Source organism: Chiloscyllium plagiosum, chromosome 13, assembly GCF_004010195.1.
Source record: "Chiloscyllium plagiosum isolate BGI_BamShark_2017 chromosome 13, ASM401019v2, whole genome shotgun sequence".
In the NCBI taxonomy this organism is placed as follows: Eukaryota; Metazoa; Chordata; class Chondrichthyes; order Orectolobiformes; family Hemiscylliidae; genus Chiloscyllium; species Chiloscyllium plagiosum.
The window spans coordinates 19,922,634-19,935,204 of NC_057722.1; the positions used below are offsets into that span (position 1 = coordinate 19,922,634).

General features: G+C 39.9%; 1 protein-coding gene across 1 annotated transcript in view; it reads right to left on the reverse strand.

Moving 5' to 3' along the window:
- Nucleotides 1-12,571, reverse strand: part of gigyf2 (GRB10 interacting GYF protein 2) — a 173,146-nt gene that overhangs the window by 32,456 nt on the left and 128,119 nt on the right. The window contains exons 16-18 of the mRNA XM_043702938.1: nt 10,252-10,418; nt 4,998-5,110; nt 1,513-1,641 (exon numbers count right to left, since the gene is read on the reverse strand). Coding sequence (XP_043558873.1) covers nt 1,513-1,641; nt 4,998-5,110; nt 10,252-10,418 — 409 coding nt within the window. The remainder of the gene's footprint in view (nt 1-1,512; nt 1,642-4,997; nt 5,111-10,251; nt 10,419-12,571) is intronic.

Genomic DNA, 12,571 nt, shown 5'->3' on the forward strand with positions numbered 1-12,571 from the left:
GAGGAGAGATCGTAGAAATAATACAACAGCGGCCTTTCAGCGGCAAACAAGACATTTTGAATTCCAAAAGAAGATATTCTTTTCATGAAGTTTTGACACCTTAGCTTCAAAGCTTTCAACTGTATTTGGAAAAGTATTTATCTTTCAATTAGGAAAGATTCAGCTACATCATTCTGACACAAAATGAAATGCATTTTCTTTATTTTCTCCCTAAATATCAACTTTTCACTGAAAGACATATCTATACCCCTTTTTTTAATCATCAATAATCTCTTAAAAGGTATTGATTTGTTTTTCTGGGTACAAGCCCCTCACATGTGACATCAAAATTTTCTTTTATCCATTCGTTGGGTGTGAGTATCATTTCATTCAGCATTTGTTCCCTGTAGAAGATAATGGAGAGCTGCTTTCTTGGGGTGTTGGCTCAAGCTCAGTACTGTTAGGAAGGGCGTTTCAAGATTTTGATCCAGTGATAGTGGAGGAACGGAAATATAGTTCGAGTCAGGATCATGTGGGTGTTGGAGTGGAATGTGCAAGTGGTGATGATTACAGTATCTGCTACCTATGTCCTTCTAGGTGGTAGGGGTTACAGGAGTGAAGGCACACAGTGCTGTAACTGGTGCAGGAATATGTACTGATGTGGTAAATGGAGTGCCAATCATGCAGGCTATTTTACCCTAGATGATGTCAAGCTTTTTCAGTGTTGTTGGAGCTGCACCAATCCAGACAAGTGGGGAGTATTCCACTGCTGATATTTCCCATCTAGATGTTGGATAGGCACTGGAGAAAAAGGAAATGAGTTACTTGCCAGAGAATTCCCAGGTTTTGATCTGCTCATGTAGCCACAGTATGTGGCTAGTCTACTTCAGCTTCTGGTCAATGGGAATCCTAGGCTGGTGGTCTCAGTAATGATAATGACATTGAATATCACTGGGACAAGGATTAGATTCTCCATTGTTGGAGATGGTTATTTCTGAAGTGAATATTCTTCACAGGTTTAACTTTTGAACACATCAAATTAGAGAAAAATCCTTCTCTTTACAAGTAGTACATAGCAATGATCTTTTATCAGTAATCAGAAATAGGAGGAACCCCAAAGTATCTTCTCTGCAGCCCAGAGCTGTTGAAGTCAACTATCACCATCTGTGACTGAACTGCCAAAAAGAGGTCGCTCTCCAATTTTCAATGTTTCCACTTTAAATGTGGTATTAGTTAAATGATAGTCAAAATTTGGCATAAACCAACAAAAACAAACTCAAAATAAAACTGGGATGAATGGAAAAAAGCTGGAGAACCTCATATCAGAACTTAATTTAAACATGGCAAATATTAGCAAGCTACCTAGGAGTTCAACCTTCTTACGTTCTACAGTGTTTTCAGATTACCTTTTCGAATTATGTGACATAAACACTTCGTACCAAAGCAGTGGGTGTGTACTAATACCATTCCTAAAAAGGTGCATCTAAGAGTTTCCCTCTCCCTCTAAAGATACTGAATTGCAAAAATTGTTACCTTAACTTTAAGGCTTGAAACTGCTCAAGTATGACGGCTAGTTGTTGTTGTTGCTGCTGTTGCTGCTGCGTTGTTATGGCTTCCACAGCTGCCTTTTGATGATGTGCTATTGCTTGTGCATATTGTTGCCTTTAAAAATGATTTCACAGAAAAATGATACCAATCTTAAACATGAACTGGATTTCCAACATTCACATATAGTGTAACAAATAGTTTCTCAGATCCAATTTTAGTAATGATAGTGCAAAATAATAGATTTCTCAGAACTTTAATTCATCACATTTTGAACAGCACCTTAGGTATAATAACTGATCTTGAGTGCAATGTAACAGTTACAACATTTTTATTCAAATTGTGTTCGAATGAGAAGTTCAGCAGAGTTCACTTTTATCAATTTATGCCTATGATTCATCATAAAACATACTCTCACTACAAGTCCCAGTCATAAATCTTTAACTCTTACACACTTGACATTCCATCATTCTAATTTTTCAGGACTCTGGTAACTCAATTCGACTTCCCAATTTTCTTCGTTTATAAAAGACTATTTAGGCATTAGGGTAACTGCTTTCAACTGATGTACAAACCTATCGATAGCTTAATCTCTTGCAATTACCAAACTATATTACCCAGCCATGACCTGATGCAATAGTTGACTGTTTTCAAATATAAAAAGATACCCAGAAGAACTGAAACCACCCATCGCCAGGCACAATTCTTAATGTTCAGTATCATTCTTGCCAAGTTATGACTTCCAATGAATAAAATTAAAATCTGTCAACATAAGTAATCTGAACAAGACAGACATACAAAACACGTTGCAAACAAACTTGGAGCAAGGAAGATAAAACGGTGGACAGAAGCATTGTGTTCAGGTAATTCACAGAATCATTACAGTGCAGAAGGAGGCCATTCAGCCTACCATACAGGTCATTAACTAGCATTATTACCTTATGCTAAACTCCTGCTTTTTCCTTGTATCTTTGCACCACATTATTTTAATTCAAATAATCACCTAATCCCCTCCGGAATGATTCAGCTGTACTCCGAGACAGTGCCTTTTACATCCTAATTACTTGCTGTCTGCAATAGTTCTTAACTCACCCTTGCTTGCTTTGCAGATCACTTTAAACCTACGCCTTCCTTTTACAAGCAGGAACAGTTTCTTCCTATCCACTCTATTCTACCTGACCATAATGTTGAAAATCTCTTTTCAACCAGGGGAGTTCAAAACTAGAGGGCATAACTAAGCTGAGAGGAAAAAGACTTAAAAGGGACCCGACGGGCAACTCTTTCCACAGATGCTGGCTTATGTGGAATGAACTGCTAGAGGAAGTGGTGGATGCAGGTACAGTTACAACATTTAAAGACATTTGGACAGGCAAATGAATAGAAACGGTTGAGAGATATCGACCAAACCCAGGCAAATGGGACTAGTTTAGTCTTGATTGGAAAGTTGGTTGGCTTGGATGAGTTGGACCAAAGAGTCTGTTTCCATCCTGTAAGACTCCATGAAATATCATATCATATTGGCCAGCAAGTTTAAAAACGCTCTTGTATGCTATTTGTTTTTAGCAAGTGGCTCCATATTAACCTCAAACAATTTGGCATGACACTTGCCTACAATTCCAAAGATTTCTGGTTAATGCCCTGGGAACATGGATTCAAATCTCACTGTGTCAAGAGATTTTAAAATTCAATTATTAGTAAACTCAACATTCTTTAGGGAAGGTAATCTAGTGTCCTTACCTGATCTGGCTTACATGTGACTTATGTCATATGTTTGCCCTCTACTGGCCTAACAGTCCATTCAGCTGTATCAGACCATCACAGAACAGTCAAAAGGAATAAAACTGGATGGACTATCTAACACTGGAAATGACAAGAGTGTACTTTACCCTTTCAACTCTGCCAAATCCTCTGTGGTAACAAGGGGACGGCTGTGCCAAAATTGAAACGAACTGTCCAAAAGGCTAGTCAAACAACAGTTTGATTACCACACCCACAATATATCTTCCAGTTAATCTCCCAGACAGCATCATTACCTTTGAGAATATCCCATTGTCCAAAGTGGTAGGTCATGGATATACAGCTAGGTTGGAGTTATGTCCTCAACGTATGAATCTGAATCCCATGACATCTCACAACATCAGGTCAAACGTGAACAAGGAACTTCTCACCCTTCCTTGGCTGCTAAATCAGCATTCCATCCTGAATATTGAATGCCATTTTGTGGAAACACTAAAGGTAACAATGGCATAGAATGTACTCTGGGTGGGTAATCTCAATGTCTACTACTAGGCATTGCTTGGTAGTATCACAACTGGCAGAGCTGTCTGAATTCTGAAGGATGTATCTGCAAAATGTACCGGCCAAAGGTGGTGAGGAACCAAAAAGACCTTGTCTACATCAATCTAGTTGTCTTTAAACTGAGTACAGAGGAACCTTGATTATCCGAAGGTCACGGGCGGGGACTATTTAGTTCAGTTAATCGAATGCCAGATAACACTTTAGCCAAGCATCAGGACCATGCGATCTTGCCAGATAATCCGATATTCAGATAATCAAATGCCAGATAATCAAGGTTCCTCTGCATACACTTAAATAGGTTGCGTGGTACCATTACTGTGGTGAATGGGATAAGTTAACAGGTAAAAATGTGGCTTCCACGAGGTACTGTGAACCATCAGCAAAACCGTACTCAATATAGCCACGGCCCTGCCTATATCTTCTCAACAATAATCAATCCTGAGGATCAACCCGAGCTGAAACAACAATACAGGAGGGCAAATCAGGAGCAGCACCAGTCATACCCACAAGTTAGGAGTCAACCTGATAAAGCTACAAAACAGGACTATCAAGTTAAATGACAGAAGTAGCATGTGACAGAGCTAAGCATCCTGCAACTGAAGGATCAGATCAAAGCTCTGCAGCCCTGCTACATTGAGCCATGACGTAAGAAGGAAGCAACTCTACAAATATCCCCATCCTCCAAAGTTAGGGGTACACAATACAGTGTGAAGCAATTGCAACTATCTTCAACCAGGTATGCCACGTGGATAATCCACTTCTTGCTGTCCCCATCATAGATGCTAATCTTCAGCAATTATAATTCGCTGCACCTGATGGCAAGAAATTATTAATGCCCTGGCAATAGTAGTAAAGCTGTGTTCTTCATAACCCACTATCCCCCAACCTAAGTTGTTCCAGCACAGCTTCAATGGAGTTCTCAACAGTGTGGAAAACTGGCCTGGTATGTTCTGAATATGAAAGCAGGACAAATCTGATCGAGCCAATTACTCAGTTTCCTTGTGATGGGTAGAATTTGGCCAAATAAATTCATGAATATTCATTCATTGTCACTGGGTCAAAATCCTGGAACTCCTTACTGCAGTATTTCAAGAAAGCAATCCACCACCTTCTCTAGGACATACTGGGGATGGGCAACATCCAATCTAAGAATAGTTTATTGCTTTAAGGATTACCGGGTCATAAGCTGCGCCTGCAGAAGCTGCTGGCACTGTATCTGCTGCATCTGATACAAATTCAAAGTAGCAAGCTCCTGTTGTCTCTTCAGTCTTTCCTGGTCCAGGTCACCCTAAAAACAAAACAAACGAGAACAAGAAACTATTTGTGAAACGAGCCATTTTGTCGATACACAACGAAACACAGAGGTCCACAAGTCTTGAAACAGAGTATACTGAAACTTAGAAGGGTTCAGAAAAGGTTTACAAGGATTTGCCAGGGTTGGCAAGTTTGAGCTATAGGGAAAGGTTGAATAGACTGGGGCTATTTTCCCTGGAGTGTCGGAGGCTGTGGGATGACCTAAAAAGAGATTTATAAAATCACGAGGTACATGGATAGGATGAATAGACAAGGTCTTTTCCCCAGGGTAGGGGAGTCCAGTTTAAGGAGAGAGGGGGAACATTTAAAAAGGAACCTAAGGGGCAAACATTTCATGCAGAGGGTGGCAGGTGTATTGAATGAGCTGCCATAGGAAGCAGAAGAGGCTGTACAATTACAACATTTAAAAGCCATCTAGATAGGTATATATATGGTCAGGTGGTGATTAGAGGAATATGGACCAAATGCTGGCAAATGGCACGAGATTAGTTTAGGATATCTGGTCAGCATGGATGATTGGACCAAAAGTTTGTTTCCATGCTGTACAGCTGTCTGAGTCTATAACTCTAAAATTATACACCTATCACAAACTAACTTTGCTGAATCATGGCATATTGCATCACATGGACCTCTATCTACATTGCACTAAAGTGTGCTGTCCAGTATATTTCATTTATATTTCCCGAAGAAGTGAAAGTCAAATACTTTTGTCTACATTTTCCTGAATTTCATTTCTTGTTAATTAAGATAAAACAATAAACTTGGTTTGAATTTGTTTACATATCACCAAATACAACTTATCTTTAGCTTTATTATCATTGAAAATCTTGCACCGTGGAGCTGCATTTAAAAAATTCTACTTCATGAATGTGGCTAATATACTGTAACACTCTACACCAAAAACTAAAAATAGATCACAAATATTCAACTGTTTCCTTCTAAGTTATAGGATGCATGAAAACAGCCAAGTCAGCATAAACCTAAATACTTCATCACAAAATCTTTGGGTACCATCCAACCATTGGTGATAAGCCAGATTCCAAAAAAAACTCTACTCATAGTAATAAATACCAAGTAGTAATAGCATGCAATGTGCACAATATAGCGAAATCTAATCTCCTAATCAGTGCACCTCTACAAAGTGTTAGAAGCCCTTATGCCAAATACTAAAATGCCAGTTAATTTGAGTATCAATCAGAAGTTTACTTTAAAAGCCAGGTCACCTTTCTTCTGAAGACCTATCAATTTTTTCCCATTTCTCCAGAACAACAGTGAGCAAAATCTTGAATCGAGGGAATGTTCTCCTGACAGAACCAAAAAAGTGAACTTGAATATAATCAGACATCAAATTCACTTGATCCAACAATGCAGGTGACTGACTTGGGGGAAAATAAAGGGGGAAGAGTGCTCAGAAACCTCTGGAGCAAAAGTAGAGGGAGATGAAAATATTAACCTTCACATTCCCAAATGTTTGGAAAATCCAATCCCAAGAATGGGCTTGTAAGACCTATTATCTGGGAAAACACAGCTATAAAAAGGACCTCATAACAATTATCTTTTGAGATTTTTTGATCACAATGCCATATTTGTGTCTCTGTGTTGAAGGCAAAAGAGTTTGTGGTCACCTTCCCTAAATCTGCAAGTGACAAAAATTTCTAATCATCTGAAAACAGAGAACATGGAAATCAAGAAATTCTGAACCTCCATAGACTATACTGTCAAGTCATTGTAGATGGAAATGATCCATAAACCAAAGTATTGGCTTGAACAATCCTGTTATGTGGCAGGTCTACTGCAAAACACAAGAATAGCTATGTCTTCTTGAATAAGGTATAGCTATTTGCAATGGTGTGCCAAGTCACAATTACCCCATGAACAATCTCTGACTTCAAATATCTAATTTTATATTTATGAAATATCAAATTTCTCCAAATAACTGTTTTGAAGTATGTCAGCTGCTACCTTAATGCCATATGTAATTTCAAAACTTTATTTTACTTCATGAGAATTAAAATAAAGGTAATCAATGTTTTTCATTCCTATTTGATTGTCTTTTAGTTAGGCATAGTCTGTTTTCCACAACCAGAAGCAACTTCTCTATATCTACCTGATCTACCCTTGCTCAATTATTAAGGTTCCCATTAGTTCAAAACACCCCTCTTCCCACAATTTACTTTCTAAAGAATAGATCTCCAACATGCTCAGCTGGTGTTGAGGAAATGCTCTCAATTCTGGCACTATTTTAGTCAACCTCTTTGCCTCAATTGTCTTATCTAAACTATAAAAATGTATTCTGAGGTACAAATGACCAGAACGGTACACAAAGGATCAAAACATGACCAGTTCTATCAGTCTAGAAATAAATACACAATTTTGTCTACAAAGTGCCTTTATTTATATGTCATCACTTACTGATTTGCACACATGCCTTCCAGTTCCTTTTATTCCACTGCTCCATTTAGACTGCTGTCCACGCAATGCAAAATAATTCCCTTTCTTTTAATGTATTCGTCCAGGACATAATAGCATTCATCTTGAATGCTATTACATCTGCTTCTACCACCTCCTCTGGCAAAGCACTCCAGACATTCACCACCCTGTGAAATATTTACCTCATTTTTTTAAACTTCCCCCTCGCACCTTGAACCTCTGTCCCCTAGTAACTGACCCCTTCACCCTGGGGAAAAGCTTCATACTTTCCATAACATTCACAATCTTATAAACTTCAATTAGGTTGCCCCTCAAACTACTGTGTTCCAGTGAAAACAAACTCAGTCTATCCAACCTTTCTTCATAGCTAAAATTCTTCATACCAGGCAACATCCTGGTAAATCCTTTCTGTACACTCTCCAAAGCACCCACATCCTCTGGTAGTGTGGTGACCAGAACTGCCCACAATATTCCACATGTGGCCTAACTAAAGTTCCAAAAACTGCTGCATAACCTGCCTATCCTGAGACTCAATGCTCCTTTCCATGAAGGCAAACAGACCATTAGCCTTTTTTACTACCTTATCTACCAGTGTTGGCCTGTGATCTATGCACCTGCACACTCAGATCCCTCTGCATATCAATACTCCTAAGGGTTCTCTCATTTACTGTACAATTTACATCTGTACTTGACCTTCCAAAATGTATCACCTCCCATTTGACTGGTTAAAAACTCCATCTATTTTTCCACCTATACCTCCAACTGATCTATATCCTGTTGTATGCTCGGTCAATCCTCCATACTATCCACAACACCGCCAATCTTTGTATCATCCGCAAACTTATTAATTAGACCAGTTACATTTTCCTCCAAATGCAGACCACGTACAGTACGGGTCCCAGCACTGATCCCTGTGGAACACCACTAGTCACAACCCTCAGTTCCAAAATGTGTTCCTCCATTGCTACCCTATGACTAAGCCAGTTCTACATCAATCTTGCCAGCTCATCCAAATACCATGATATTTTACCTTTTGTAAAAGTCTCCTATGAGGGGCTTTGACAAAGGTTTTACTGAAGTCCATGCACACTTCATTAACTGCTTTTCCATCACTAATCAATGCTGCTATTGTGTCTGCTTCCACCACCTTCAGGCACACTCAATTTGTGAGAGAAAAACTTGCCTCACACATGTCAAATTCCACACCTCTCTCCCCTCTCCCGACCTTGTATCTTAAACCTGTGTTCTGTAGTAATTGACCCCTCCACCCTGGGAAAAAGTCTCATTCTTTCAACTCCATCCATGCCATTCACAAGTTTCTCAAAAATCCCAGTCAAGTTAGTGAGGCATGACCTCCCCTGCACAAAACCATGCAGTCTAATCGCTAATAAGTCCATTTGCTTCTAAATGCATACAGATCTCGTCCTGAGAATATCCTTGCTCTCCTAGTATAACATATCACACTTAATATCAAAGTGCATTTGTCAAACACATGACTATGTCCCATGTTTACTAGCGTCACCTTACATGCCATATTGCTCTTCACAATATTGACTATATCCCACAAGGTCTGCAAATTTTGAAAATGCAGTTCCGATTCCCAAATCTTTATTATTTATGACTCCTTGGATGAAGGGAAGAAAGAAATGGTTGCTACATTTGTGGATGACACAAAACTAGGTAGGAAAACAAGTTGTGAACAGGACATAAGGAGGTTACAAAAAAGATAGAGATAGATTGAACAAGTGAGCGAAGACCTGACAAATGGAACATAATGTGGGAAAACATGAAACTGCCCATTTTGGCAGGAATAATAAAATAACATTATTTATATCATGAACAATTGCACAGCTCAGAGGTGTAAAGAGATATGGATCTAGTGCATGAAAACTTTTATACAGGTACAGCAAGTAATTAGGAAAGTTAACAGAATGTAATTAATTAAAACAAGGGGAACTGAATACAAAAGTAGGGGGAACTCATTGTTCAGTTATACACAGAACCCTTCTGGAGAAATAGGTAGAGCATTGGCCTTTTTATTTTAGGAAGATGTAAATGCATTGGAAGCAGTTCACAGGCTTATTAGATAAATATTTGGAATAGGCAATTTGTGTTGAGGAGAGATTGGACAAGCTAGTCTTGAATCTGAAGTAAGAGGTGATTGAATTAAACATAAGCTATTGGGGATTTGACACTTCATGTGGAAAGTATGTTTCTTCTTATAGAAGGACTAGGGGTCACTGTTTAAAAAGAGAGATGCCTACTTTTGAGATATGAGGCATCATATTATTTTACTAAGGGTCACTTTTACAGTAGAGATAGATTCTTGATAAGCAAAGGTTTGACAGATTATCGGGGCGAGGTGGGGATGAGATCTAATCAAATTAGCCATGATCTTACAGAATGGTGGCGGAGCAGGATGGCTTACTCGTACTTCTGTGGTGGGCAATTTACATGATGGGTAAAATGTGAATAAAATATAACTGCAAAATTGAATCAAACAAACTTTACACAATGCTATCTTATGGAGAATACCTTTACTGATGCCTGTCTTGCCAATCCAACTAGAATAGCCAAATAATACTACAAACAATTCACTTACATTTTGGCTTGATATCATGCACAGGTATCACCATAAATGAATATTTATGCATTTTCCATTAGATCTTATGGAAACCCTCTTACCAGCAATGGAGGAGGAGACGGTCCTGGAGCAAAAGGTACTCTGCCCCACATCTTAATAACCTCTCCCAATGGCTGGAAACCCTCATCACAGCCTCTCTTTACGAATAAAGACATTGTGAAGTAGCCAGCCTGGAACCATTCTGCCATTTCTTGGTTAGTGAACGGTCCTAGAGAGTGTGAATAAATTAAGAATACATATTTAATACAAGTAATAAAAGGTTTGGATGTAGGTTTGCTTGCTGAGCTGAAAGGTTCATTTTCAGACATTTCGTCACCATACTAGGCAACATCTTCAGTGAACTTCTGGACGACGTGCTGCTGGTGCTTCCTACTTTCTATTTAAATGTCTGGGTTTCCTTGGGTTGGTGATGTCATTTCCTGTTCTTTTTCTCAGGGGGCGATTTTGAGTGCGAGCAGCAGCTGAGTTTAAACGAACGCGGAAGGCTACAGCTAAGGTAAGACAGTTTGTTTTAAAATTACTTACTGGTAGCGGGCAGCGGTGTTTTTTTTTCTCTTCACAGAAAGAGCGGGAGCAGCAGGGGGAAGTGACGACGACCAGAAGGGCAGCCGGGAAGGAAAGCAGTGAGTATATAAATCAGGAAGGCGGCTAAACCCGAGACTCTACAACCGTAGTGTCGCCCATCCGCCCTCCTCCTCTAACCTCCTTACTAAGTACTGTTTATCTATTAATTGTTTTTTTTTAAAAAAAGACCAGAGCAGAGAGGTATCAGGAAGTATTTTAACTCAAACCTGTACAAAGTAATAAAGTAATTAAGCAGAGATGACTGGTCAGGTGGTGTGCTGTAGCTGTATGATGTGGGAGCTGGCTGATCCCATTGTGAATGGCAGTGACCACATCTGCAGCAAGTGTTGGTTGCTGGAAGAACTCTGGATCAGAGTTGATGATCTGGAATCTGAGCTTCAAACACTGCGGCGCATCCGGGAGGGGGAGAGTTACCTGGACACTTTGTTTCAGGAGGCAGTCACACCTGGGAGATTAAGTAATTCACATCCAGTTAGTGATCAAGGACATCAGAGTGTGACTGTAAGTGAGGCAGGTAGGGGGAACCTGAGTTCAAGAGTGCAGGAGCCTCAGCCCTTGACCTTGTCTAACAGGTATGAGATTCTTGCTCCCAAAACGGATGAGGGAAAGGGCCTGGACAGGATGAGCCAGCTGACCACGGCACCATGGTGCAGAAGGCCATTCAAGAGGGGGGAGCAAGTAGTTGTTATAGGGGATTCTATAATTAGGGGGACAGATAGTATCCTTTGCAAGCCGGATCGGGAGTCTTGCATGGTGTGTTGCCTACCTGGTGCCAGGGTTCGGGACATCTCTGACCGGCTTGAAAGGATATTGGAGCGGGAAGGGGAGGATCCAGTTGTTGTGGTCCACGTTGGGACTAACAACAACTAAATCTAAATCATCCACTTAATTTTCATATCGACTTGAAATTTTGCAGTTATTGAATCTGGTGTCAAATCATGGAGGTCTCCAGGCATCCAGTTTCATGATGACACCTAGCACGCTAAACAGCTTGTGTGTCAATGTATTCTCAGATTGCAAACCAGGAGGTATAATGCATTTATCTTCCTTAAAAGTACAAAATGGAGAGCAAAACAAATGGTTAGGGCACATGCATTTGAAGCTCAGGGATCACAATTAAAATTAAAATTGTGAGAATGGGAAAAACTTGGCATTGCATAAATGTATACAGTTAATTCTCCAGAGTCAGAGGCTCAGGTTTAATCCAGAATTAAAAAGGCTTTTTACAGAGGGTTATGTAATAGGACCAATGATGTCAAATGACAAGTTCTTGTCAGTTCAATGATTTCAAAGTGATTGCAGACTGGATCTTCACCAGGATGCCATTGCCTGCAACTTCTGGATATCCATGTTCAAATGCAATGTGTACATTCCACATATCGCTGCCCATTTCATTGAAGTGTTGATAGCAAATGCTGAAAATCTACTGCCATTATTACACAATACCGCAAGCTTTAATTATGTGGGAGCTGACTGATCCCATTGTGAATGGCAGTGACCACATCTGCAGCAAGTGTTGGTTGCTGGAAGAACTCCGGATCAGAGTTGATGATCTGGAATCTGAGCTTCAAACACTGCGGCGCATCCGGGAGGGGGAGAGTTACCTGGACACTTTGTTTCAGGAGGCAGTCACACCTGGGAGATTAAGTAATTCACATCCAGTTAGCGATCAGGGACATCAGAGTGTGACTGTAAGTGAGGCAGGTAGGGGGAACCTGAGTTCAGGAGTGCAGGAGCCTCAGCCCTTGACCTTGTCCAACAGGTATGAGATTCTTG